Source organism: Nematolebias whitei, chromosome 21 (genome assembly GCF_014905685.2).
Source record: "Nematolebias whitei isolate Nwh7 chromosome 21, NemWhi1, whole genome shotgun sequence".
Taxonomy (NCBI): domain Eukaryota; kingdom Metazoa; phylum Chordata; class Actinopteri; order Cyprinodontiformes; family Rivulidae; genus Nematolebias; species Nematolebias whitei.
The window spans coordinates 17,870,447-17,893,183 of NC_056518.1; the positions used below are offsets into that span (position 1 = coordinate 17,870,447).

The 22,737-nt window shown below is 42.2% G+C and overlaps 2 protein-coding genes across 2 annotated transcripts in view; one reads left to right on the top strand and one right to left on the bottom strand.

Annotated features, from left to right (window-relative positions):
* Positions 1–15,070, top strand: part of tmem63c (transmembrane protein 63C) — a 32,012-nt gene extending 16,942 nt beyond the window's left edge. Inside the window, exons 3-23 of the mRNA XM_037695165.1 lie at positions 51–130; positions 672–759; positions 2,982–3,019; positions 5,031–5,173; positions 5,779–5,830; positions 5,931–6,039; positions 6,968–7,041; positions 7,168–7,248; positions 7,319–7,439; positions 7,606–7,739; positions 7,823–7,945; positions 8,976–9,129; positions 9,211–9,317; positions 10,296–10,382; positions 10,462–10,527; positions 10,614–10,776; positions 11,227–11,332; positions 13,557–13,724; positions 13,816–13,928; positions 14,041–14,115; positions 14,412–15,070. Of these exons, the coding sequence (XP_037551093.1) occupies positions 51–130; positions 672–759; positions 2,982–3,019; positions 5,031–5,173; positions 5,779–5,830; positions 5,931–6,039; positions 6,968–7,041; positions 7,168–7,248; positions 7,319–7,439; positions 7,606–7,739; positions 7,823–7,945; positions 8,976–9,129; positions 9,211–9,317; positions 10,296–10,382; positions 10,462–10,527; positions 10,614–10,776; positions 11,227–11,332; positions 13,557–13,724; positions 13,816–13,928; positions 14,041–14,115; positions 14,412–14,642 (2,313 nt within the window). The 3' untranslated portion in view covers positions 14,643–15,070. The remainder of the gene's footprint in view (positions 1–50; positions 131–671; positions 760–2,981; positions 3,020–5,030; positions 5,174–5,778; positions 5,831–5,930; positions 6,040–6,967; positions 7,042–7,167; positions 7,249–7,318; positions 7,440–7,605; positions 7,740–7,822; positions 7,946–8,975; positions 9,130–9,210; positions 9,318–10,295; positions 10,383–10,461; positions 10,528–10,613; positions 10,777–11,226; positions 11,333–13,556; positions 13,725–13,815; positions 13,929–14,040; positions 14,116–14,411) is intronic.
* Positions 15,071–21,000: 5,930 nt separating this feature from the next.
* Positions 21,001–22,737, bottom strand: ngb (neuroglobin). Its single transcript, XM_037694573.1, has 5 exons — positions 22,538–22,737; positions 22,229–22,377; positions 21,771–21,879; positions 21,581–21,700; positions 21,001–21,493 (listed from the first exon to the last, which is right to left on the bottom strand). The coding sequence occupies exons 2-5, from the start codon at positions 22,324–22,326 to the stop codon at positions 21,341–21,343; spliced, it is 480 nt and encodes a 159-aa protein (XP_037550501.1). The 5' UTR covers positions 22,327–22,377; positions 22,538–22,737; the 3' UTR covers positions 21,001–21,340.

Sequence of the window (22,737 nt, forward strand, 5' to 3'; positions counted from 1 at the left end):
TGTGTGTGTGTGTGTGTGTGTGTGTGTGTGTGTGTGTGTGTGTGTTGCAGTTGCTACTGCTCATCTTTTCTTGTCTGAGGAAGGCAGCGTGGGACTACGGCCGCCTGGCTCTGCTCATGGAGAACGACAGGTAAATCCTTCGCTCTGCGTTTTAATTAGAAGAGAGTCTGATGTTCCCACCAGCCGGGAGCTCCATCTTTCAGTTTGAAGATGGAGAAATCTCAGAGTCCTCCTCTGATGCAGCAGCTCCCTCTGCTGATTGACATAGGAGACATTTTAGATTCTTACAGCACCATTTGTGTTGTTAGTGATCATTAGAGTGTTCTGAAAAGCTTTAGTTTGTGAAATTAAACTGTACACCTCCCTGCGCCTCCTTTCCTGCAGAGCTTGATTAGTTCTGCCTGACCGATGGCAGCTTCACGGCTCTCCGGGGCAAGCAGCATCTGTGCGTCTCCTCTCTCAAACTAATTGAATTATGCTGCTTAATTTGACGTGCTGCTGAACTGTCAGCGGCGAAGCCCCACAGAGAAATATCCACAATGGCTGCACCGCCTTCGTCAGATCCTTCTGCACGTATTTTATGTCCTCCTGGTGTAAACACGGCACCGTTACACTGTTTTCTTATACTGACGAGGCCTTTTCTATTTGTGTGTTTCATGTGTTCCCATCAGCCTCACATCCCTGTTTTATGGGGAACCGAGTGAAAAGGAGAAGTCTCCTTCAGAATCCAGCCCCTCAGACTCCGAGACTAAAGATATGGTGAGTTTGAAACCCCATCGTGTTTGTCAGGTAACGTCAGAAAAGACTCTTTGTTTCAAAACCTTCTTTTAGCAGCTTTAAAAACTGTTCACTGCTAAATCTTAATCTTAAATCTTAATGGGTTGGGAGACATTTTCCTGTGAGCTAAATGAAGTGTATTTTACAATTATTATCATATTCATTGCTTAATGGAGCACAATATAACAAAGACTTAATAAAATATGCTTTATCTGTGCTTCAGCTGCAAAGACGTGGACTTTGTTGTGTAAGATAATCCTCATCCACTTCCAGGATGGATTACTAACTTCTGTGTATTTGTATCATGTATGATGAATTGTTTGGATGTTTTATTTGGACAGTTATTATTCTCGTGTGTTGCTGGTGTCAAATTTAATTTGGATTTTGTTTACTGATGTCAAATTTTTTAAATGGCTTCTATTTAGTTTAAACAAAAAATTACCCCCAAAAATTTGTTGTAAAAAATAAAAATAGCAAAATAAAAGGTAAATGTATGTTATATATAATTTGCTGATCACTGCATTTCAATTTTAGTTGTATGTTACACAGTGGGCCACTCTTTAAGTTAATATATGATGTGGGATGTAAAGGTCATGGATGTTTTTCACTTACTAATGTCAAATTAATATAGAACCATGTATGTGAAGTCAAGAGTCTTTCTGCCAGAGGAGTCTGATAACTGATAATTGATAAACTCTGATGCCTTGAACAACTGTGAGCTGTGAAGTAGAGGTCGTTTTGACCTCCTTCTGTTGATGACGGGTGTTTAAGCTTTTCCTAACTCTGTTTCCTGCGGGCAGACCTTGTGATCAGAGCATCGTATAACATCTTGTATTCCTGTTTTCAGTTGCTGCTCCCTTTGCAAAGATTAAACCTGGGTTGTAAAGATATTCTAGTTTCTTTGTGTGGTATTTATTTCATGAGTTGATGATAGGATAATTAAATTGTCCAACAATGTACAATATAAGAGATGAGACAAATCTTTTGAAAGGCTCTTTAAAATGAACAATGGGAACCAAGTTGTAGACCGCTGGAAGACGTTCTTTGTTTGTTTGTTCGCCTCGTGTTTGCCTACTCTCCTGCAGCCACGCAGGCTGCTTGTTTGCTTTTCAGCTGAGATGAAGAACGGGCAACAGGGAGGAGCGCAGCAGATGTATACGGTGAACATGCGCTCAGGAAAGGAAGGGGGTTGAGTCACATGGTACGACCGTACGTAACGTAGGCCGTGCATAGTGATGGGAATAATTATTTAACGGCTCTTTGAAAGGAACAGATCCACACGATCCAGCTCCCTTTGACAAGTCGTGAATCCCATTTTTATGCAAAAGTGCCATGCTTTTATTTATTCATTCATTCATTTAAAAGTTTAGACAGTTTCTGAAAAAAATGCACATTTGACAGTCTTGATTCTTTTAAAAATTAGTTTGAGGAAATGCACGTTAACTGAATGATTGTTCCACTCTTTATCTTTTCACGGTCCGCTTCCATTTCTCGTGTGTGCGCTTGAAACGCAGCGCTGCATCCCTGCATCCCTGCAGAGCCTCGTGTTGCTGGGACTCTAGCTCACCGATGCTGATGCAGAAGTGTAACACTAACCTGAAAATAGTAAAAGACGTCCACGCTGTGCCTCTACTTTTAGTCTGTGAAACTATAATTGGGACAAATAAGCGAAGTGTATGAGGGGGAGACTAGTGGAGAGCAGCCATCTGTGCTCTGCTGAATATTTTTAAGAAATACTATCATGACCAATCCCAAAGATGCTGCGCAGACACCCTGTCCTGCTCTCGTTTATTTGCATTAAATATAAAGTGTCACTATTAATTCATATTTTTTAAAACACGCTGAGTTTTCATAATAAGGCAGGGTTGGGTGAGATGGCGCTGCCCTGACGGTTGATGGGAGAAAGTTAGTGATGACTCAGCCGAACTGTCTGTGACTCCCTGACACCTGTGTGACAGACTGAGGTCACTCGCTGCGTGTTTATAACACTGAAAGGCAAAGAGTCAGACTGGAGTCGTCTCCCTGTGCCCACACAGAGCCGAGGCTGCAGGAGGCTGATTACAACTCCAGGCTAGACCCATTAAATCTCCATCTCTGTGTCACTCTGCTGACCTGAGAAAACATTCACAGATATAGATGGAAATAGTTGCATATGTCTTTATTAAGCAACTCACCAGATGTTTATGATTCTCCTCTTGTTGCAGGGCTTCTGCTCGTGGCTTTCCTCGCTTTACCATATGAAGTAAGTTCACACACAAAGTATTTCAGGCTCCTGACGTCACCATTTAATGTAAATTCTACGCTTTAGACTCAAAGTAAACTCGTCTGGGCTCGTGCTCGTGCTTGTTGGATATTTGCTGAAGTCTGACTGCACGCTGCAGATTTAGACCTGTAAAAAAGTCATTTGTGCCGTATCCATGGTTTCCATAGTATTATGGTGGCGTTTGGGTACTTCTGTTTTTAGCTTTCAATGTTCGTGGCTCACCCAAGGGTTTCTGGGAAATTGCAAACCCACCCTGTGAGTTCACAATGTGTGGGCTGCAGTGTGGACTTCTTTCCTGCTTTTTCTTTTCTCTGTTTTATGACGCTGGGTTTCCTGAACCTTTTGCATGTCACCACAGCTTTTCACAGCAAACTACTGGTGCCAGAGCTGTGCTCGTGATGAAGCTGGCCTCGGCTCTTCAGGTTATTTGCACACTGGATGCCAGATTAAGATTGGATTGACTCTAAATACATGGATTTCCCCAAGTTTGGGAAAAGTGGGGGGTGTTCTCCAAAATATAAATAAATATAAGGAATACAATGATGTTCAAATCTCATAAACCCGTTAGTTATTCACGATGGAACACATGAAAACATGTTGAAACTAAGAAATTGTATATATTTTTTGTTAATTAGCAACAAGTGCGTAAGAAGAGCGGCTATAAAAAAGAGCATTTTAGAGAGGTTGAAGCTCTCAGAAGTAAAGATGGACAGCTTCTCATATACAGATCATAAGTAGGCCTGTCGCGATAAACAATAACTCCATTAATCACATGATAAATTAAAATTATCAACCTCATTTTCATTTATCAGCTTTATCATTTCTTCGTGTCTCTCACTTTCTACTGAAGACACTGGATGACAAGTCTCAACTCCGGTTCTCTTCACTGACCTCTCCCTTTCTCCTTCAAATCCATTTTAACCGTCCAAAATCATGTTTTTCGATTGTTAAAAGCAGCTAAGCTGAGAAGCTAAGCTACGAGCTAAGCTAACAGGCCGACCTCGGGGGGGGAAAAACTCTGTCTTGTCAAAATTCACAGGTGAAACCCGTGCCTTCATGTAAAAAGTTGTTTTCTCTGCAAAAAAAAGCTGAGAACTTGTTTACTGATTTTTTTTTTAAGTAATAGCTTTGTGTGAAAAATGTTATGCTAAAGAGCTCAAACCACACAGAGCGTCCGCCATTTTGAGAACCGAAAGACAGCCCATGTCACATCAAGTTGCCTCCCTCCCATTTTTCTTAGAGGCACGCTGCTTGCTCCCTCACTATCCATCCTTCGGTTCAAACAGTCTTATACTGCCATCCGGTGGTCAAAAAAGGTACTACACACAAAACAAATTAACCAACATTTCTTCTTAAATTTGACAATAATTACTAATTATTACTAATTATTGTCAAATTTCAAACAATATTATCGTTTATCGCAATAATTTCTGAGACAATTGCCCAGCAAAATTTGTTATCGTGACAGGCCTAATCATAAGATTAACAAATTATTTCACGACTTGCCATCGTCTTCTCTGGCTCGTTTAAAATAGACCAGGATAGAATTTGAAACTGTTCTGTGGTCAGTCAAATCAAAATTTAGAAATTATTTTTGGAAACCATTTAAATCCTCCACACTCAAGAAGGAGAGGGACCAACCACCCTGTTGTCAGCGCGTAGTTCAAAAGCCTGCCTCTCTGATGGTATGGGGGTGCATTAGTGCCTATGAATCCTACATCAGACAAACGCTCCAGCAGCTGGTCTCCTCAGACTGTTGTTCTCTTTCAAGGTGGTAAAAACATGTTCCAACTTTTTAAAGATGTGTTGCTTTCATAAAATTCTAAACTTTGTTCAATATCTTTGTGTTTACGAGGTTCTAAAAAGAACGGCTTACAAATGACTATGTTCAGTTTTTATTTATATACTCCATCCTTTTGCTAATTGTGATTGTACATTTTCAAAGCATCGTTTCGAGTTCTGAAACTTTCGCTGCTCTCTCTGTGTGCAGTGATGACGAGATCCGTAGCAAATGTGGCGTCGACGCGGTCACATACCTGTCCTTCCAGCGCCACATCATGCTGCTCATGACCATGGTGGCCCTGCTGTCTTTGGCCGTAATCCTCCCGGTCAACTTTTCCGGGAACCTCCAGGGTATTTCAGTCCTCACGTTATAATTTTGAAAAGAAAATCCGGGCATATCCTTAACCTCAAGAGACGGCAGACTCTGAAAGAGGGAGGCTAGGCCACACAGACACAATTGTACGAAGGACCTGTTTGGTAAACACACGGAAACTTTAGCTTTAAACAAAGCTGCACTAGCATTTATTGTGAGTTTTTTTTGCATACTTGTGATTAGTCAGGTTGCGAGAATAGAAAGTGCTTCATGAAGGTGTCAGGGGTTGGAGCACATAACCAGCAGCTAAATAGCAGCTGAAAGGCCTTTTGGCAGCTCTGTGCTTATTTTTCAGGAAGCACAGAGAGGGCTGTTCCACAGCAGTATGAAGACAGGAACTTTATGAGGCCTTTTTATGTCTGCTGGTTGTCATCATATGGACCGGCGCGGCACCTCCTAGTTATTAAATGAACCAACAAAGGCTGCCATAGAAACGCCAAACAAAAGCGTCCCAAATTAAACCAGCACAGTTAGGCACGTGTAAAATTCATAAAGAAGAGCATGACGTTGCTTTAATTAAGGCTCACCTCGCAGACAGCAGCTACCTCATCTCACACTCTGTCATGTGTGATTATTTCTACAGGAGACAGTCCCGAAAACTTGGGGAGAACAACTCTGGCTAACGTTAGTGCAAAGTAAGTGCAACACAGGCATGACATCAGAAGTCATGAAGCGAGCCAGAGCCACAAATATAAAAACTGGACTATCTGTAGTGGTTCTGTTTGTCCTTTGAAGGGACAACTTTCTTTGGCTGCACAGCATCTTCGCTCTGGTTTACTTCATCATCACTGCGCTGGGCATGGCTCACCACTCCATGAGGCTGGAATGCAGAGGAGATGAAAAGGTCTGAGCATCACCTCTCACTCCTCCATACTTTTAAACATCTTTAAGATAACATTGAAGAAATCTACGTTGTATTACAGTATGCTTCCTCAAAAACTCAAGATTGGCCAGTTTAATAAAAAGTTTAGTTTCTATTTATAATTGAATTGGAAAATTAAAGATCACCTGCCACCTTTTAAACTAAACTTATTTAGGAGTTTTAGCCATTTTGCTCAAATCATACGACCCCATGTGATGTGTTAGCACTTGGATTGTGTGTTCCGAATGACTCTCTGCTACTACCACACAAAACTTCACCTCAGTATCTGTAAAACTGACTGAGTTGTCTGTGGCGGCCATCTTGAATTGGATTGACTCCAAAATTAATATCGATGCATCCAGCAATTATTTACTGAGAGTTTCATTACAATCCGCCTAGTGGATTAGGAGATTATTTGCTAAAAGATGAGCACAAATGCAGGTAAACATGTTTTTCCTTTTGGCGACAGATGTTAATAACTTAATAGATTCAACAATGTTCAGGTCATCTTGGTGGTTTCTTTTTTTTTTTTTTGCTGAGACGTTTCGTCCTTCATCCAGTGGGCTTCTTCATTTGACTCCTCAGATTGATGAAGTCCTTTGGATTAAGGACTAAACGTCTCAGAAAAAAAAAAAAAAAAAAAACGTCCAGATGACCTGAGTGAACATTGTTGGATTTATACCTGGATTATTGAGCATGGACTTTGGTGAATTTAACAGACAGCTAACATGATTGCACCTTTGCTAAATAGAAAAGATAAATCCCCTGACTGTTGCTGTTGCATTTTTTTTTTCAACCTCCCTAACTGTGAGTTTAAAATAAAAATTGGTTGAACCTCCGTTTTACTCTAACCTGTTTCAAACACAGCTCTGTTTGGAGCAGGAGTAGTAACTGTCGAACATGTTTCCAGATATCCAGGACACTGATGATCACGTCCATCCCCAGAGAGATCTCCGACCCGGGACTCATCACCAAACACTTCCAGTACACATCTTTTCCTCTCTAACTTATCAAGTCAAGTTAAATCCTTTAACCCTGCTTATCAGAGAGATCCTTTATTCACCCGCAGCTTCGGCTGAACCCTAATCACCTTCTGTGTCCATCCACCAGTGAGGCCTACCCCAGCTGCACCGTCACCGACATCCGCTTCTGCTTCGACGTCCACAAGCTGATGAAGCTGGACCTGGAGCGGTACGACGGGCTCTGCTGGCATGGTTTGGGGTCTTTCTGCCAATTTCTAAAGGGTGGTGTGTGTTTTCAGGCGCAAAGCGATGAAGGGCAGGTTGTATTTTGCTACAAAGGCCCAAAAGGAGGGGAAGGTCATGATCAATACCCATCCATGCGCCCAGATGTTCTGCTGTGACATCTGTGGCTTTGAAAAGGTGAGCTTTATTATCACTCTACATCCAAAACATCTGCTGGTGTTGAACTGCACAGAAGAGGTTTAACCACTAGATGCCACTGCAATACAAATGTAAAACACTGCAGCAGCGGTCTGACTGGACACATGTAGAAAACTATGGAAGTAAGGGAACTCTGTTTCTGCAGGTGGACGCAGAACAGTACTACAGCGAGCTGGAGGAGAAGCGCACGGACGAGTTCAACGCGGAGAAGAACCGCATCTCCATGAAGAGGCTGGGGATCGCCTTCGTGACGTTTCGAGATGAGAGGATGACAGCCGTGTGAGCAAACCGAGCTCCAGGACGTTCCAGCGTTTAATGCACCCACTCCTTCTGCGCTTTTAACGTCTTGTTCTGTTTCGCAGCATCGTCAAAGACTACGGCCGCGTGCGGTGTCGTCGCAGACCCCAACAATCCAGCGTCACCACCGTGGTGCAGTCGCACAGATGGGGCATCAGCTACGCACCTGCTCCCAGTGACATCATCTGGTGAGCACCAGGAATTGAACTGGATCTCACGTTTCTGTAAACGTCTGAGCCTGCAGTTATTTAAAGGAGCTATACTGTGATGGTTTCTGAGTGTTTGTTCGTCTGTACTGTTAGCAAAATATCTTATGAATCACTGGCTGTACACCTAAACTGCTCATCTTTTGGAGTGAGCCTAACGTAAGATGGCCTCCACAGCTGACACCAAAATGGATTTATCTCAGTAACTTTTACAGATGTTGAGGGAAATTTTGTTGTGGTAGTAGCTGAGAGTCGTGGACAACACAAACACATGAGCACGTGAACCTGAGCTGTAGTCATTCAACCAAAGTAGCTCTAACGCATCTTTTCTCAACATGAGAAGATCACAGCATGATAACCCTAGGAAGATATGCGCTCCTTCTTTAATCCTCTTTTTTAATTCAAGCTGCAAAGTTTTGGACATTCACAACATCATACTTTATAATTTTCAAGGAAAAAGTGAGAAATTTGCACCTTTTCTGTTTTGTGCCTTTGTCTTTGTTTATAATGAGTATCCCAGCATGCACTGCATAAATAATCCACGACTGAAACTCCCACTCACATCCACAGAACAACAATGTCTGCTGACTGTGGGATGATGGCGACGCAAACAATATGCACACATAAATTTTGAGAGAAATATCGTTTTTGCACAACTCTGAACATTTTGACACTTCACCTCGTAATTAGGTCTGACATTTATGGCTTCTTTGGGAAGGACTGGATGCTGACAGGACTTTAGGGATAAGACTTGCATCATGCAAACGATCAAAGCATTCTTATGTCTTACACTTTTAAAAAAAAAACATTTAACCTAAATCAGTTTGTTGTTCATGCGTAGAAAACAAGTAGCATCTAATGGTCATTTCTGATTGGTGTATGAAGTGGTTTATATTAACTTATATTCACTCTTCGCAGCCGGAGCAGTTTTAATCGTTCTGTTTTGGAGAGCTAAATGTTGTCGGTGCTGGATGATCTCAAACGTGATGCTCGTTCTTCTTCTTGTCGCCAGGGAGAACCTGTCGGTGTGCGGGTCCCGCTGGTGGCTCCGCTGTGTCCTCCTCAACATCCTCCTCTTCCTGCTGCTCTTCTTCTTCACCACGCCCGCCGTCATCGTCAACACCATGGACAAGTTCAACGTCACGCGACCCGTGGAGAGTTTGAGGGTTAGAGCTGCAGGGATTTATTTATTTTTAGAGTTGTTTCAATTTGGCTTCTTTAAATAACCGTGTTGCTGTCCAATGCAGAGCCCAGTTGTTACCCAGTTCTTCCCAACTCTCCTGCTGTGGGCGTTTTCGGTGCTGCTGCCCTTCATCGTTTATTACTCGGCCTTCTTTGAGTCCCACTGGACCAGGTACGCACAACCTCCACTCTCCCCAGTCTCCTCCTGTTTCAGGCCTGTCTGTTACCAAAACATCTCATGAACCGCCAGACTAAGTTAAATACAAACCTGCAGGGAGTAATCGTTTGATGTAAATCTACAACTGATTAACTTTTAGAGTCAGCCTGATTAAAGATGGCCGCTTCAGCCAAATGATTTTACAAAACACAAAAAATCGCTAAAACTTTTGTCACTTTTACGAATATTCACCTCAAATTTGGTCTATTTGTAGCGGAGACCAATCCCCAACACATTCTGAATGTTAACAGATTACACAAAATCTTTTAACAGTTTGAGTTTGTCTGTTAGCAAAATATCTTCTGACCCACTGGACAAAATTTAACAGAACTTTCAGAGAAGTGAATGTACAACTGATTAACTTTCAGAGTCAATGGCCACCACAGCTAATCAACACTAGCCAACACAAAAATGGTTATAACTCGGCCTTTTTCAGAGATATTGAGCTTAAATTTGATGAGGTAGTAGCTGAGAGTCATCAATAACTCATAATATGAGCATGACATCGTGTGACATGGCATGGGGATTATAATATTATTTTGAAGGTTTGATTATTATGCACTCTTGCTCTTTTTACTCCCTCCCTGTCACTCTCCGTGCACCGTTATATTCTGGGCTGGTTGTCATAGAGACCTTCATGGGAGAATAATTGCATGCAATGTAGCCACCATGCGCTGTACACATGGTGGCTAGCAGGAGGAGAAGCGAGGCGATCGAGCATCGGGAGAAAGCCCCACCTATAGGTGCCCTCTCTTTACGTAACCACCCCCACAACTGGTTGCGTGCAGGCGTCCAACGTGCGAAGGAGCAACTATTTTACTGGAGTGAAAATGGTGGTTCATGAGAATCCATCAGCAGAGCTTTAATACGCAGCATCAGCTGATGGTGCATTATTAAAGGATTTGGAGCTAACTGCATCATCTGATGTTGCAGATCTGTTGAGAACCAAGTGACGATGCACAAGTGCTTTTTGCTGCTGGTGTTCATGGTCATCATCCTCCCTTCACTTGGTCTAACGAGGTACAACTCATACACGTATGCATTTCTTATGCTTCTACCCTATTTTTGTTGTTTAAATGTTTTTATGTTTTATCTGCAGTCTGGATCTTTTCTTCAACTGGCTCTTTGATGTCAACTTTCTGGAAGAGAAGGAGATCAAATTCCAGTAAGAGTCCTTTTTTATTTGCAAGAATAAAGAGTAACCAAACAACAACAGCTAAACCTCTTTTTTTTTTAAACTTATTTTAACAGGTGTGTATTTCTTCCTGACAACGGTGCGTTTTTTGTGAACTACGTCATCACCTCCAGTTTGATCGGCACATCCATGGAGCTGCTTCGGATCCCGGCGCTGAGCGTCTACGCCCTTCGCCTTTGCTTTGCCAAGTCTCAGGCCGAGCGGATTCATGTGAAAAGGGTTTGCAGATATTTGGTGCTTCACGCCACGTGCTTTGCTTCACTCAAATTTACAACCCTGATTGTCAAACGTACGAGGTGATGTGTAAAATATAAATAAATTACCATTTAAAAAAAAAATGCATCCTTCGTACTAAAGAGGAGTAGGACCATCCAGCATGGTATCAGCCCACAGTACCTAAGCCTGCTTCTCTGACGGTATAGGGGTGCATTAGTACCTATGGCATGAGCAGCTTATACATTTGGAATTGTCTATTATTTCCTCCTAAAAATGAATTTCTTAGTTTAAACATTAAATATGTTAATTATGCTACATTGTTAATAAATTATGAGTTTATGAGATTTGCAAATTATTATATTCTCTTTCTTATTTGTTACATTTTACGCAACATTTCAACTTTTTTCAGAAGTAGGGTTGTATAATGATCACTTATGTATATTTTCCTTGCAGAGTCAAGCTTATGAGTTCCAGTTTGGCCTGGAGTATGCCTGGACCATGTGCATCTTTGCTGTCAGTATGACCTACAGCATCACATGTCCCATCATTACGCCCTTTGGTGAGCGACACTCAGCTACCCTATATAACCTTGGTTTCTGGGTCAATTCCCTCCCGGTGGTGCACGTGTGTGCGCTGTTTCCCCTCACACTGTGACCCCAGCCCCTCCTGCCTGCCGCCTGCCAGTCGGACGCAGACTGTGTGAATATGCTGCTGTAGTCCCAGACACTCAGACACTGTGAATTGCGAGCCAGACGCCCACTCTGCTCCTGTCTCTGCCCAAAGCTCATCAAGTCTCTGTTTACTTCTGCAGGCTGATCGACCGTCCGAGCTGCACTCACACACACAAAAATTCGGCTTCGACACGAATTTCAGCTGTTTTACTTTCAGTAGTTTGGCTTTTTATGAACAAGGAGACCTGCCTGAACCAGTACTGAAAAGCTTTGCTCTGTGGGCAGCTCTACATTAAAGTGACTACGAAAGTTTAATATTCTGTAGGACCATGACTGTCTGACATCTTTTAAAGTTAGCAGAGTTGTTTTTATTCTCTGAATGTATTTGTTATTTTATGGTCATTAGTTGATTATTTCTTTAATCATTATCCGTTCAGTCCTTGTGCTTTGTCATTTTTAAACATCAACTCAAGGGATGAACTAGCTTTTTTTGCTCACTTGCTCTCGAGCAAGACGGATGCTTTTTCTTCTCTCTCCTGCTTTTCTGCTCTCTGTCCTGTGTATCGGAGCTTCTATTTACACATCTTCCGAATCATAAATTACTGTCATGGATTTGGTCAGCTGGACTTTATTAAAAAAATTTCTACCAAGCGACAGGATCCTGGAGAACCCTCGTGCCCTGCTGAGGCGCACGCGGCAGGGTATGTCATGGATCTGTTTGGCCTTTCTGTGTTGTCTCAGGAGGATGCCCAGATCACTGGATTTATGATACCAGGGTTTCTGCTTTTTGGCACCGTCGGATACCTACGTATGTTATCGGCTATTAAGGAAGATGGCGGCAGCAGCTTCGGCCATGGCAAAGCTGCCATGTGAAGGGTCAGTTCGTGCTTCGAGCTGCAGGCTCAGCTGATCTACAAGCTGGAAGTGAGTTATGAGGATCGCAGGCCACTTGCGGCTTTGGAACTCGCCAGCATGTTGGGATCGACCTTGGAGAAAGATATAAGCACGGACCAGTGGAAAGTCCACAAATCTGGCCGATTTGGATATCGAAAGTACCAGCAGAACTCAAGGCTGACGAGAAAAAACAGTCTGCCTGCACAAATAAAAACAACTGTGGCTTATCTGACTCTGGCTCCCCCGTTTGACCTTGATGCAGGCCGACATCAAATTTCTCCTGAGATATGTGTCAACTAAGAAGGCTCTGTTTATCACAACCCCCCGAGAACTTCTGTGAACACACATCAGAGCTGCACCGACTGACACCAACATTTTATCAGGACTATGGTGCTATCTGGGAGTGCTTCATGGACAAATCTCACCATCTTGTCATCAAATGCATATGTAATGTGTCTATGAATGCTTGCTGGTAAAGATATTGATGATTTAAATCGTGTCCTGACGAGGACAAGGCATGAAAAGATCTTTTTTGTAATACCACTATCCTTTCCTCATGGTCCTTCCCCTTTTCGTTCTAAAGAATAAGGGGCCGCGCTCCTAGGAACTGCAGCCATGTGCACTCCGCCCATCTTTCGGATGACTGTACGGAATATAATCTTGCTGTATTTCAGTGCAATGACAATAAAGCATATTCTGATTTTTATCTTAGAAAACTTATCAAATTACTCTTTTAAAAATAGTCTTAGATCAAAAATCCAACCTGTTCTCATTTCTTTAGTTGAATCTATGAGCAATATTTCAGGGTGATTCTATGGAAAATTTATCAATTTTTTTTCTGTTTGTAGATGCAGGTCAGGTTCATCCCTTGAGTTTAGGTACCTGTTGTAAGACTGAGGCATTTATTATGAATCTCTATGATGAGTTTAACAAGAAAATTATTCTGAAAGCACTCGAATGCAAGAATTGGACTGAAAATGAGTGAAAGAAAAAATCTTGGGAAGACCTGTAGGAAGTGTAGAGGCCTGAATAGAGCAAACAAACATGACGTTTTATTGAGTTTGAAATATATTCATGTTGTCGTTCGTTTCCCTGAGTTTTGTCTCATGGTGTCCCAGTGTGGATCCAGATGTATCTGTATCTGTAAAGACTATCTAGCTGAGTTAAACAGATTTATGATCGTCCAATCTCCTATTTTTGCTTTTCTTGTCCGTCCAGGTCTGCTTTACGTGATCTTGAAGCACATGGTTGATCGCTACAACATCTACTACGCATACGTTCCCACCAAGCTCAACCAGAAGATCCACAGGGCAGCCATCAGCCAGGTCATCGTGGCGCCGATCCTCTGCATGTTCTGGCTGCTCTTCTTCTCTGTGCTCAGATTAGGTACTTCATCGCTGCCGTTCCTTCACCGCAGCCGTCGGTGCTTAACTGAGGCGCGGTGAGATCATGGTGTTATTTTTCTGCACCGTCACAGGTCCCGTCCACCCCATCACCCTCTTCACATTAGTGTCCCTTGTTTCCTGTGTTGCCTGTTCCGTTTTCCGCATGTGCCTTAGGAAGACACCTGACAAGTCGACGAGCTACCAGGTCTGCCACCTCCCCACCCCTCACATCCACCCAACACACAAAAAATACACAACAACCAAAGATTAGTGCAATAGTTCAATATGTGTCCCGATCTTCAATGGGTTTGTTTCAGATGTCTGATCAGCCAACCACAGGAACGTTCACTGATGCAGACAGAAGCTCCGCGACCTCCACCACCGCCTCCAGCGTACAGTACCACCTTTTGCTCTTTTATTGGCTTATAATTTTAAATGAAACCCATTTTCAAATCCTCCTGATATGAATGAAGGGGTTTCTCAAATGCTGGAGGAGCTTCAAAGCTAACAGCTGCTCCTCAGTGACGAGCCTAATGAGTAGTTACGTAATCTTTTTAAATGTTTAGCAGAAAGATCAAACCTCAACATGTCCCGATTCTTCTGAGCATCCAAGCGTTTAGGTCTTTGACAAACTCTCTGTGAATTGAGCGACACGATGCTAACCTGTATGCTGTTCTGCCTCCTTCAGCTGTTCGTGGCGTCCGTTTTGCTGGAGCCGGAGCTGGCTTTAACGCCGATGCCCTCCCCGGCTCACCATGGATACGGCGCCATGACGAGCTCCCAGAGTTCCAGTCACGACCCGGTGACGGGAGCGGAGGCTGAGGAGGAACACACCCAAACTCACGAGACTGAGCTCCAAGACGCTGCACACCCTTACTGCTCCAGCCCACTCATGAACAGCCCTGTTGGCTACCAGTGACACCAAATCAGCCCCCAAAACTAATATCCACGTGTCTTTTGGACAATTTATTCAATCCCGCAGTGTTGCATTTTCACAACTGAGCTTAGACTCTTAATTTAGCTGCTTGGGTTTGTTTGAGAAGAAGTCTGAGAACACAAGACTCATCAGTCTCAAGAGACATCAAACCAGTGTACAGATTCCAGTTTAATAAACAGGAGCTCCACGAATCTGTTTTCAACAACCTCATTTGCGAGTTAAACGGGTGAACTCATTGACAGGGAGTCCATGCTGCCTCCTAAATGTGAACGGAGGTGAAAGTTCCCACTGGAGCGGGTGGTGTGAGCAGGCTCGCCCCGGCAGACTGGCAGTGGCCCGGCTATGGGTGATATGTGCTTCCTCTGTGAGGGCAGCGAGTTGTGAAGCCATCTGCAGCGAGAGAGCAGACAGACGGAGATCCCAACGCAACTCCGAGATGTACTGTTGAACATTCAGCTTCTCCGAGCCTACAGCTCCGTGTAATTTCTTTCAATTTGAGGTTGATGTTTTTTGCTACAGTAATTTTTGGTGTTGTTGATGCTGTGCATTGGGTTGGGGTTAAATATTCTGTTTGGACTGTAAATAATTAATTGCATTTGCAGGGTTTTTTTATAGCTCAAATTTTTTGGAGGAAAACAAAGCTAACTCACTTTCTTGGAGAGAGTTTGGTAGTCGGCAGCCCTCCTGTATTAGGGCAAAATAAACAAAACCAAAAGCACGTTTCTCATTAATGTCGATGCAATTGCAATTTTTGAAAAAGTAATGCATACAAGTAACAAACGAAAATGATTTAAATGGTCATAAAATGGAGTTTGGGGAATTTTACGCACTAAAAATTGCTGGGTTAAAACCCTGTGAGGTTTTAATGCAGGGTTATCATTTTAACCTGGCGTTAAGTTTTCTACCCAAACATTTGTTTAAAATCATGAATTTGTTGAATTAAAGCTACTAAAAGATAAAAAAATAAAAAATCTAACTCAACCTACAACTTTTACCCAACGGGTTTTAAGTGTGCGGTCTTGTTTTCAGATAAATTGACAATCACAAAAACCAAATGGCACAAAAAACATTTAGTTTAAAAGCCTGAAATCAGGTGAAGGGGTCGAGACGACTCTTTCCTGACAGGGTGTTGAGTTTTGTCTCACAAATGTAGAATCCATCTTTTCAGCAACAAATGAGTTAAAAATCCTTTAAAAGCACGTATTTGAAAATATTCCCTGGAAATGTCTTCTGTGGAATATGAATCTATTCCACTGAAGGAGATTTCAGCTGCACCCTGACATTATTGTTTAATGAAGCGTCTCTGTCTTTATGAGTCCAGCTAAATGTTTACAAGTTTGGACGTCATTTGGAGGATTTTTAATTCATGCTAGCTGATTGTCGTCGCTCATGTTCATGCTGTGCCTTGAAGGAATATTCCCCCGCTCTTAACGACAATCCAGCACGGCCTGAAAATATGCTGCAGATGAAATTCACAAATACAAAACTCATCAGAGAAAAGTTATTTCCCTCTTGATTTCTGGTTTAGTCAAATTAAGCAGAGACTACCTTCTAGTACGATATAAACGGAATTACTGTGCTTATCAAAATCAAAATATTTTATTAGTTGTCACTAGACTAGAGCTGCTCTGAGTTTCCATCTTCCTGGAGTCACATGATATGGATGAGTTTATTTGGATAAATGTACGAGTCAGAAACACGTGATCAGCACAACAAAACTACCGAGTGGACTTAAACTACAGGTGCATCTCAAGAAATTAGAATATCGTGAAAACGTTCATTATCATTTCAGAAAGTGAAACTCGTATATTGCATAGATTCATTGCACATCTGTTTTTGATGATTATGGCTTGCAATAATGAAAAAACTAAATTCAGTGTTTCTTTATTTGTAAGCCATACTTATCAAAGTACAAGAAATAAAGGCTTGAAATATTATATATATTATATATTGACAAGAAATAATGAACTTTTTCACCATATTCTGTTTTGAGATGCGTCTTGAGTTAATTTTAATATGCAAGTTTAAGTTGAAACAATTATAAAATTAGGTCAAATTATTCCAGAGATAAGTATATTTTGCTTTAATGTGTGGCTCCACAAACAAAAACTGATGGTGTAGGTCCATGAAGTGAACTGTCCATAACTGTTTAGTTTTTTTTTCTGAAATATTGCTTGGTTTCTCCTGGAAAATGTCAAAATAAACGGGATATTTCCAGCTCTATAATAACCATGCCACTTATAATAACCACTTTGATGCTGACAGTTTTATTGTAATCTGGAATGTCTGTTTCTGTACAGTATGAGGTCTATTAGTTTCCCTGATTTTCCTTCTTAAACATGATAAACGCTTTATTTAAAGTTTGAGTCTGTGGGTTTTATCTCCAAGAGGCATGCTTAAAAGTGAATTATGATAAATGATTTATTTTTTCAAAAGTGGCGTTTGTAAAAGAAATAATAAAATCTTGTGTTGAGACTTGGATAAGACGAGGATGAACAGGATGCGTTCAGTAGTTCTGAGCCCATCTGCTTCTTTTATTCTGTACAGAAACGAAAGTCTAAAAACAACAATTTGTGGTTCTCCTGCAGCTGGTAAAGATATAGTCATGTCTAGAATCTTTGCTTTAATTTTTACTCCTTTTTGAACATAATGATAGAGGAAAAACACGATGTACTAACGAGAAGGCTTTAGACTTCCTGGAAAGCAGATTATTTCTGGTGGAAGCGCAGCTGCTGGATGTATATTTAACGGACAGAATCTGTCATCTACTCCTCGACAGGAACAGATAAACATAACTTCAGTTATTTATTTAAAATCTGTCAATCTGTACCTGCTGATCATCTTGAGAAGAAATAAATAGATCCTCGTTTCACTGGAAAAGGCTCTTCGAGAGTCCAAGTATGTTAGCTCTGTTGGCTGCGAGGTGTGTGTCCGCATACAAACTACCCCTGGGACAATCCTCTGTACATACTGCAGACGTCACAGGAGTTTGGATAGGTCATTCACGCAGCAAGTGCTCGTGCGCACACCACGCTGGATGCTGGAAGATGCTGTTCAAGCAGAGAAGTGAAGCTTTTCCTAAAAAAACACAAAACTGGTGGCATTTCCCTGCAGCAATCGATGAATTTACAGGAGAGATGCTAGAATCCTGCTTTTTATTAAACGCAGGGCTTCTTTGGTGCTGTGAGTTATGAAAGAAGGGGAAAAAACACTCCTTGACATTTCTCTTGTCCCCCGTGGCAACTGCCTGTCTCAGTGAAAGGTGAATTCCTTTGGGGGTTTCAGCTTCTCTCCTGCACAGATGCTCAGCATAGAAAATATCTCAGCCTCCTGCTGCAAACGTACCGTCACTCCCGTATGGGTTAGTTTCAGACTGAAAGGAACTTTCTCATGTCTTGTATAACCCAAACAGGTAAGCAAAAAGCCTTATTAGATAATTGGGGTTATTGCCTGTCAGGCTTCACTACTCGTCTGTGGGATTTAGGCTGAGTGACTGAGTGAGCGTTACTTTCCTCCATCAAACTCTCACACACACACATATATATATACAGTTAACTGTTGCCATGACAACATTCAATACCCCTTGATACTATGTAAAACACATTGCAGACTCAAAAAATTGTCTTTTGAGACTCCCCTTCAGACTGCAGCCCTCATGATAAATAAGGTAAGCATATAGGACCTGATTATTTATATAATTACTGCTCATAAAAAAATAACTTGTTGTATAATAGTAATGCATAATAGTTGTATGTGAAGCCCAACCTTGAGACAAACTGTACCAAGACATGGAGCATGAAGCAATACAAATCCAGCAGACTGCTCTGACACAGATATTGTGCAAAGAGACATATTAAGGCCATGTCTACTGCAACAGTCAGCCAACTCATGGATGTGACTCTTGCACAGATGTGGCCAAACATCTGTGACAGAAATGATCCCGGTGTATTAAGATAAACTCCTCGTACCGTCTCTCAAAGTGATTTCAAACGGAGTTCTGGGAGCGCTGTGGCAGTGTGCTGCTGTGCATGAAGTCCTCATCTCTGCAGCTGACGGCGACGAGCCCATTCACCGCCTGGCTCTTATGTAACTCTCGGATGGGCTGTCAGCGGGAAAGGAGTCAGGCATTGTGTGATTGATTTGAAAAGCTGATGATTTTGTAGTCTGTGAAAAACACACCGACTTCATTTAGCAGTGAAATACCCACAGATCACTTTATTCAGTATTAGGTAAACACACAGCATGTTCTGGAAACTGTACGATGGGATTTCTTTTACTACAAGTGAGCGCTTGTACCCTCTCTAACAGCAATGTGCATTTTTGGTTGATAACTCCAAGTCTTCACTGTTCGATAGCAGCTGATAATGATGAGGTAGTGACACAGCCATTATACACACATTGAAACGTTAAGCCATTTGTCATGTCACATGTCAAAAGGCTTACTATCAGTGAAAACGTGACAGAAAACAAGCTGCGTATAGGGCAGCTAACTGATACTGAGGAAAAGAGTTACTATAACTACACAGCAGGTTAACAAACATTACACCTTTGGGTTGGTCTAAGTACAGACTGGATAAAACAGTTCAGTTGTGTGGAAAGGTTATGAGCAGTTATCATCTTACCTGTAGCAGATAGTTCTTTGAGGGTCCTCATTTTGACAAAACGAACGTTTACTCTAACTAGATCGTGAAGCTAATTGATAATCTAAATGGGATGAAGATCAAATTGGATTGCTGCCATCTTAAAACGGGTCTAGTTTTAAATATTTCTTTACGGTTTACATCAGCACAAGTTTTAAAACCTTTACATTGCTGTCAGTTTTGCAATATGTGGTCATTTATATTGTAGGGCCTAGATAACGTCTTCATCTGTAAAGGCAATATCTGAGCATGTAGTATTTTGTCTTACCTCAGAGAAAACTAAAAAATATACATACCACAATAACTCCTATTAAAGAAAAATGGCTATTATACAACTGAACCTTGTACAGCTGTATTATGAATCTTCAAATCAACCTCCTAGCGGTCAGTTGTTGAGTCGTTTGTTTAATTATATAGTAATATATCCACAACATGTAAGCACAAACAGTGACAGCAGCAGCTAGCTGTATCCCTTCCTGGGCAGCCTGTGGCACTTTTAGCCAGAATATAAAAACATATTTCCTGGATTAACTGTGAGACTGAGTTATTTAAACATATCAGCAATCTAATTCTGTCCAGGCCCTGCTCGGACTAGCCACTGGCTCATCAATTACACTCAGTTTCTTCAAACTGAGGTTGATCAAAACCTTATCCACAACAGGTAAGATGTTCGCCATGCCTAACCTTTTCAAAAACCCTACTTTGAACATTCTGAACGCTTCCTTAAAAGAAACTCGCTCTTCAAACACTAAGACATTATATCAGATGAGTGTGTGCTGCTTGACATTTGGGGAACACTCTTTCTCAACATGTACAGTTCAGAATATAAAAATAAACTTTATAAAGACAAAGACTAAATAAATAACAGCCACCTATCAGTAGGCTGGATTTACAGTTGAATGGTGTTATCTAATACTTGGCACATCGTTTTTTTTTAAGTTACTTGGCTCTCATCATGAAGGTAAATAACTCAGTGTTGTGGCAGTATTAACATTAACTGGGCAGAGTTTCTCCGCATCAACCGTTCGGTGATAATGCATTAAAAAATGCCTCATGTTCTGTTATCCCCTCCTTTACAGGAGCGGTAAAACTACATTTGTAGCCACAACAATGCAATTTAAGAGCATAAGTACAACACAGTAAGAATACTTCACACTATCAACAAATTGAAACTGCTAGCCAAGAAACAAACTTGTTGCAATTTATCCGTTTTGCCCTTGGCAGTCAAACGCTGACAGTCACGTAACAGTCTATTGGTTTGATTTTAACAGTCGTTAGACACCTACTGACACTTAAACCCTCAGATGAGGAGCGCATCACACGTCACGCAGAATAAGGTGCACACGAACACCTTAACAGTCATAAATCACTGAAAAAAAAAGCTATCAGGAAGTATAACAGTTCTTGTCAGTAGCTATTGAATAACATTTAGTAAACTTGGTTGAAATTCAAACAACACAGTCATGAACCAAGATAACTCATGTAACATTATAAAAAAAAAAACACACAGTCCAGATTAAAGTGATTTGATTTTCACCTGAAAAACCACGTTGCGTTGCCACACAAGGTCGAAGTATTTCTGTGTTTCAGATGAATAAAGAGCTGCCTTCGCTGACCACAATTAACAGTCACAGTTTGTGTGCGATGCTGAAATGTACACATTGTTTTACACGTGTGCAGCTCGGTTAAGATACACCACAAAGACCACTACAGCCACCGTTATTGTTTGAGTAAATATATATCAAAGCTGTTATGTACAAAGAGACTCGGCAGGGCTCCTCGATGCTTTCTCTCAGTGCTTCCCAGATTGACTCGGACTCTCACAGCAGCGTTGGATGGAAGCTAAACATCCACGGTAAAGAAAATAAACTCTGCGATCAGTCGGTCTGCATCTAAAGTGTAGCTATACCATACAGTCGCTATGCTAAACAACCCAACTCACAGAGCAAACGTACGGCAGCCAAAGCCACAGTGCTGCAGTTACACAACCTTATTCCATGGCAACCGTGTTGATGATTTGACAAGCTCCCGCTGCGTGCCTCAGTCGGCCTTGTCCTCTCCGTTCTTGGCCCACCCTCGACTCATCGCCGCCACTACGATGCTGTACATGTTGAGCCAAGCTTGGCGCAGCGGTGCCGTGTAGGCCTGACCCAGACTGCACTGCAGCATAAAGAGAAGGGCCTCACCCACCACCTGAAGAAGTCAAACGCACAGTGAAAAAAAACCTTTCTGTATCTCGTTCGTACGCGGAAGTGCTTTTTGGATCGCGCTTGTCCTTACGGCGAACGACTGCGTGCTGACTCCCACCGCCTGATGCTTCTTCCCGAGGTTGAGCAGGAATTCCTCCAAGGAGTGAAGATCATCCAGGTGGCTGACTGCCGCGTCCAGCACGAGCATCACCTGCAATCATGGCGACAAATGCGTGAAAATTGTTTTCAAAACTGTATTTGTTGTGGGGAACCATGCTCACCTTGGTGACGTGGTCCAGGAACTCAGGACTGGAGAGGCAGTCTTGTTTTGAACCACAGTTTGCACTGTAGTTGAAAAGACCGAGGAGCTCAGGGTCCAGCTCGAACAATCTGCCACAGACAAACACCGTGCAAAATACCAATAAACAAGACACAGGCTCAGAGACACACGCAGACACAAAACCAGCCTGTGCATTACTCCTGCTACAGTCTGGTTTGGCTGCAGCCATCTCAAAGTAAATTGTGGATTATTGCAGTCTGTCGCCAAGCAACAAGTCAAGCCTCTGGTTCCTGCATGGGAAAGAGTGCAGCAACGCTTATCTTGCTCTCCCCACCTGTGTTACATATTCTGGCACCACAGCTATAAAGTACAACATTGTGACAGAATAAACTGAAACTAAACTCTCCTAATTAGTCTTCTCCCTGCTCTTCCTCCCTCTGAGTGACGCCGGACCATTACCTGGTGAACATGATGACACCGTGAGGAACTTTGTTCTTGCCCAGGCTCTCCCAGCTGTCTCGTATCAGCTCCTTGTCTTTCACGGAGAGCTCCTCCATCGTCCCTGCAGGCACAGAGACAAGTTCCTCTGCAGGAGAGACACACCACTCCTCCACAGGACAGCAAATCAAGATCAAGGTCAAGAAAAGCCACAAACAGAACTTCTGCCCACCCACCTGGAACACCAAGTGCAACATCACATGGCTGTTTGTGTTTGAGATAGATGAATAAAATGGTGTCATGGCTGCAGGAGAAATGATCATACTGTACCTTTCTGAGGTCAGTCCTCTCTCTGGACTTCTCCTGGAGCGATGTGCCTGTTTCTCTGTGTGTGAGTGTGTTTGTGATGTGCAGACTGCTCCACTTGTTCTCTCTTCCCACTGGCCCACGGTGCAGTCAGGAAGGACAAGTTCTGCCACACTCTTATCTGTCACAGCGGCTGCTATCTCTCTCCTCTTTCGTTTGCCTCT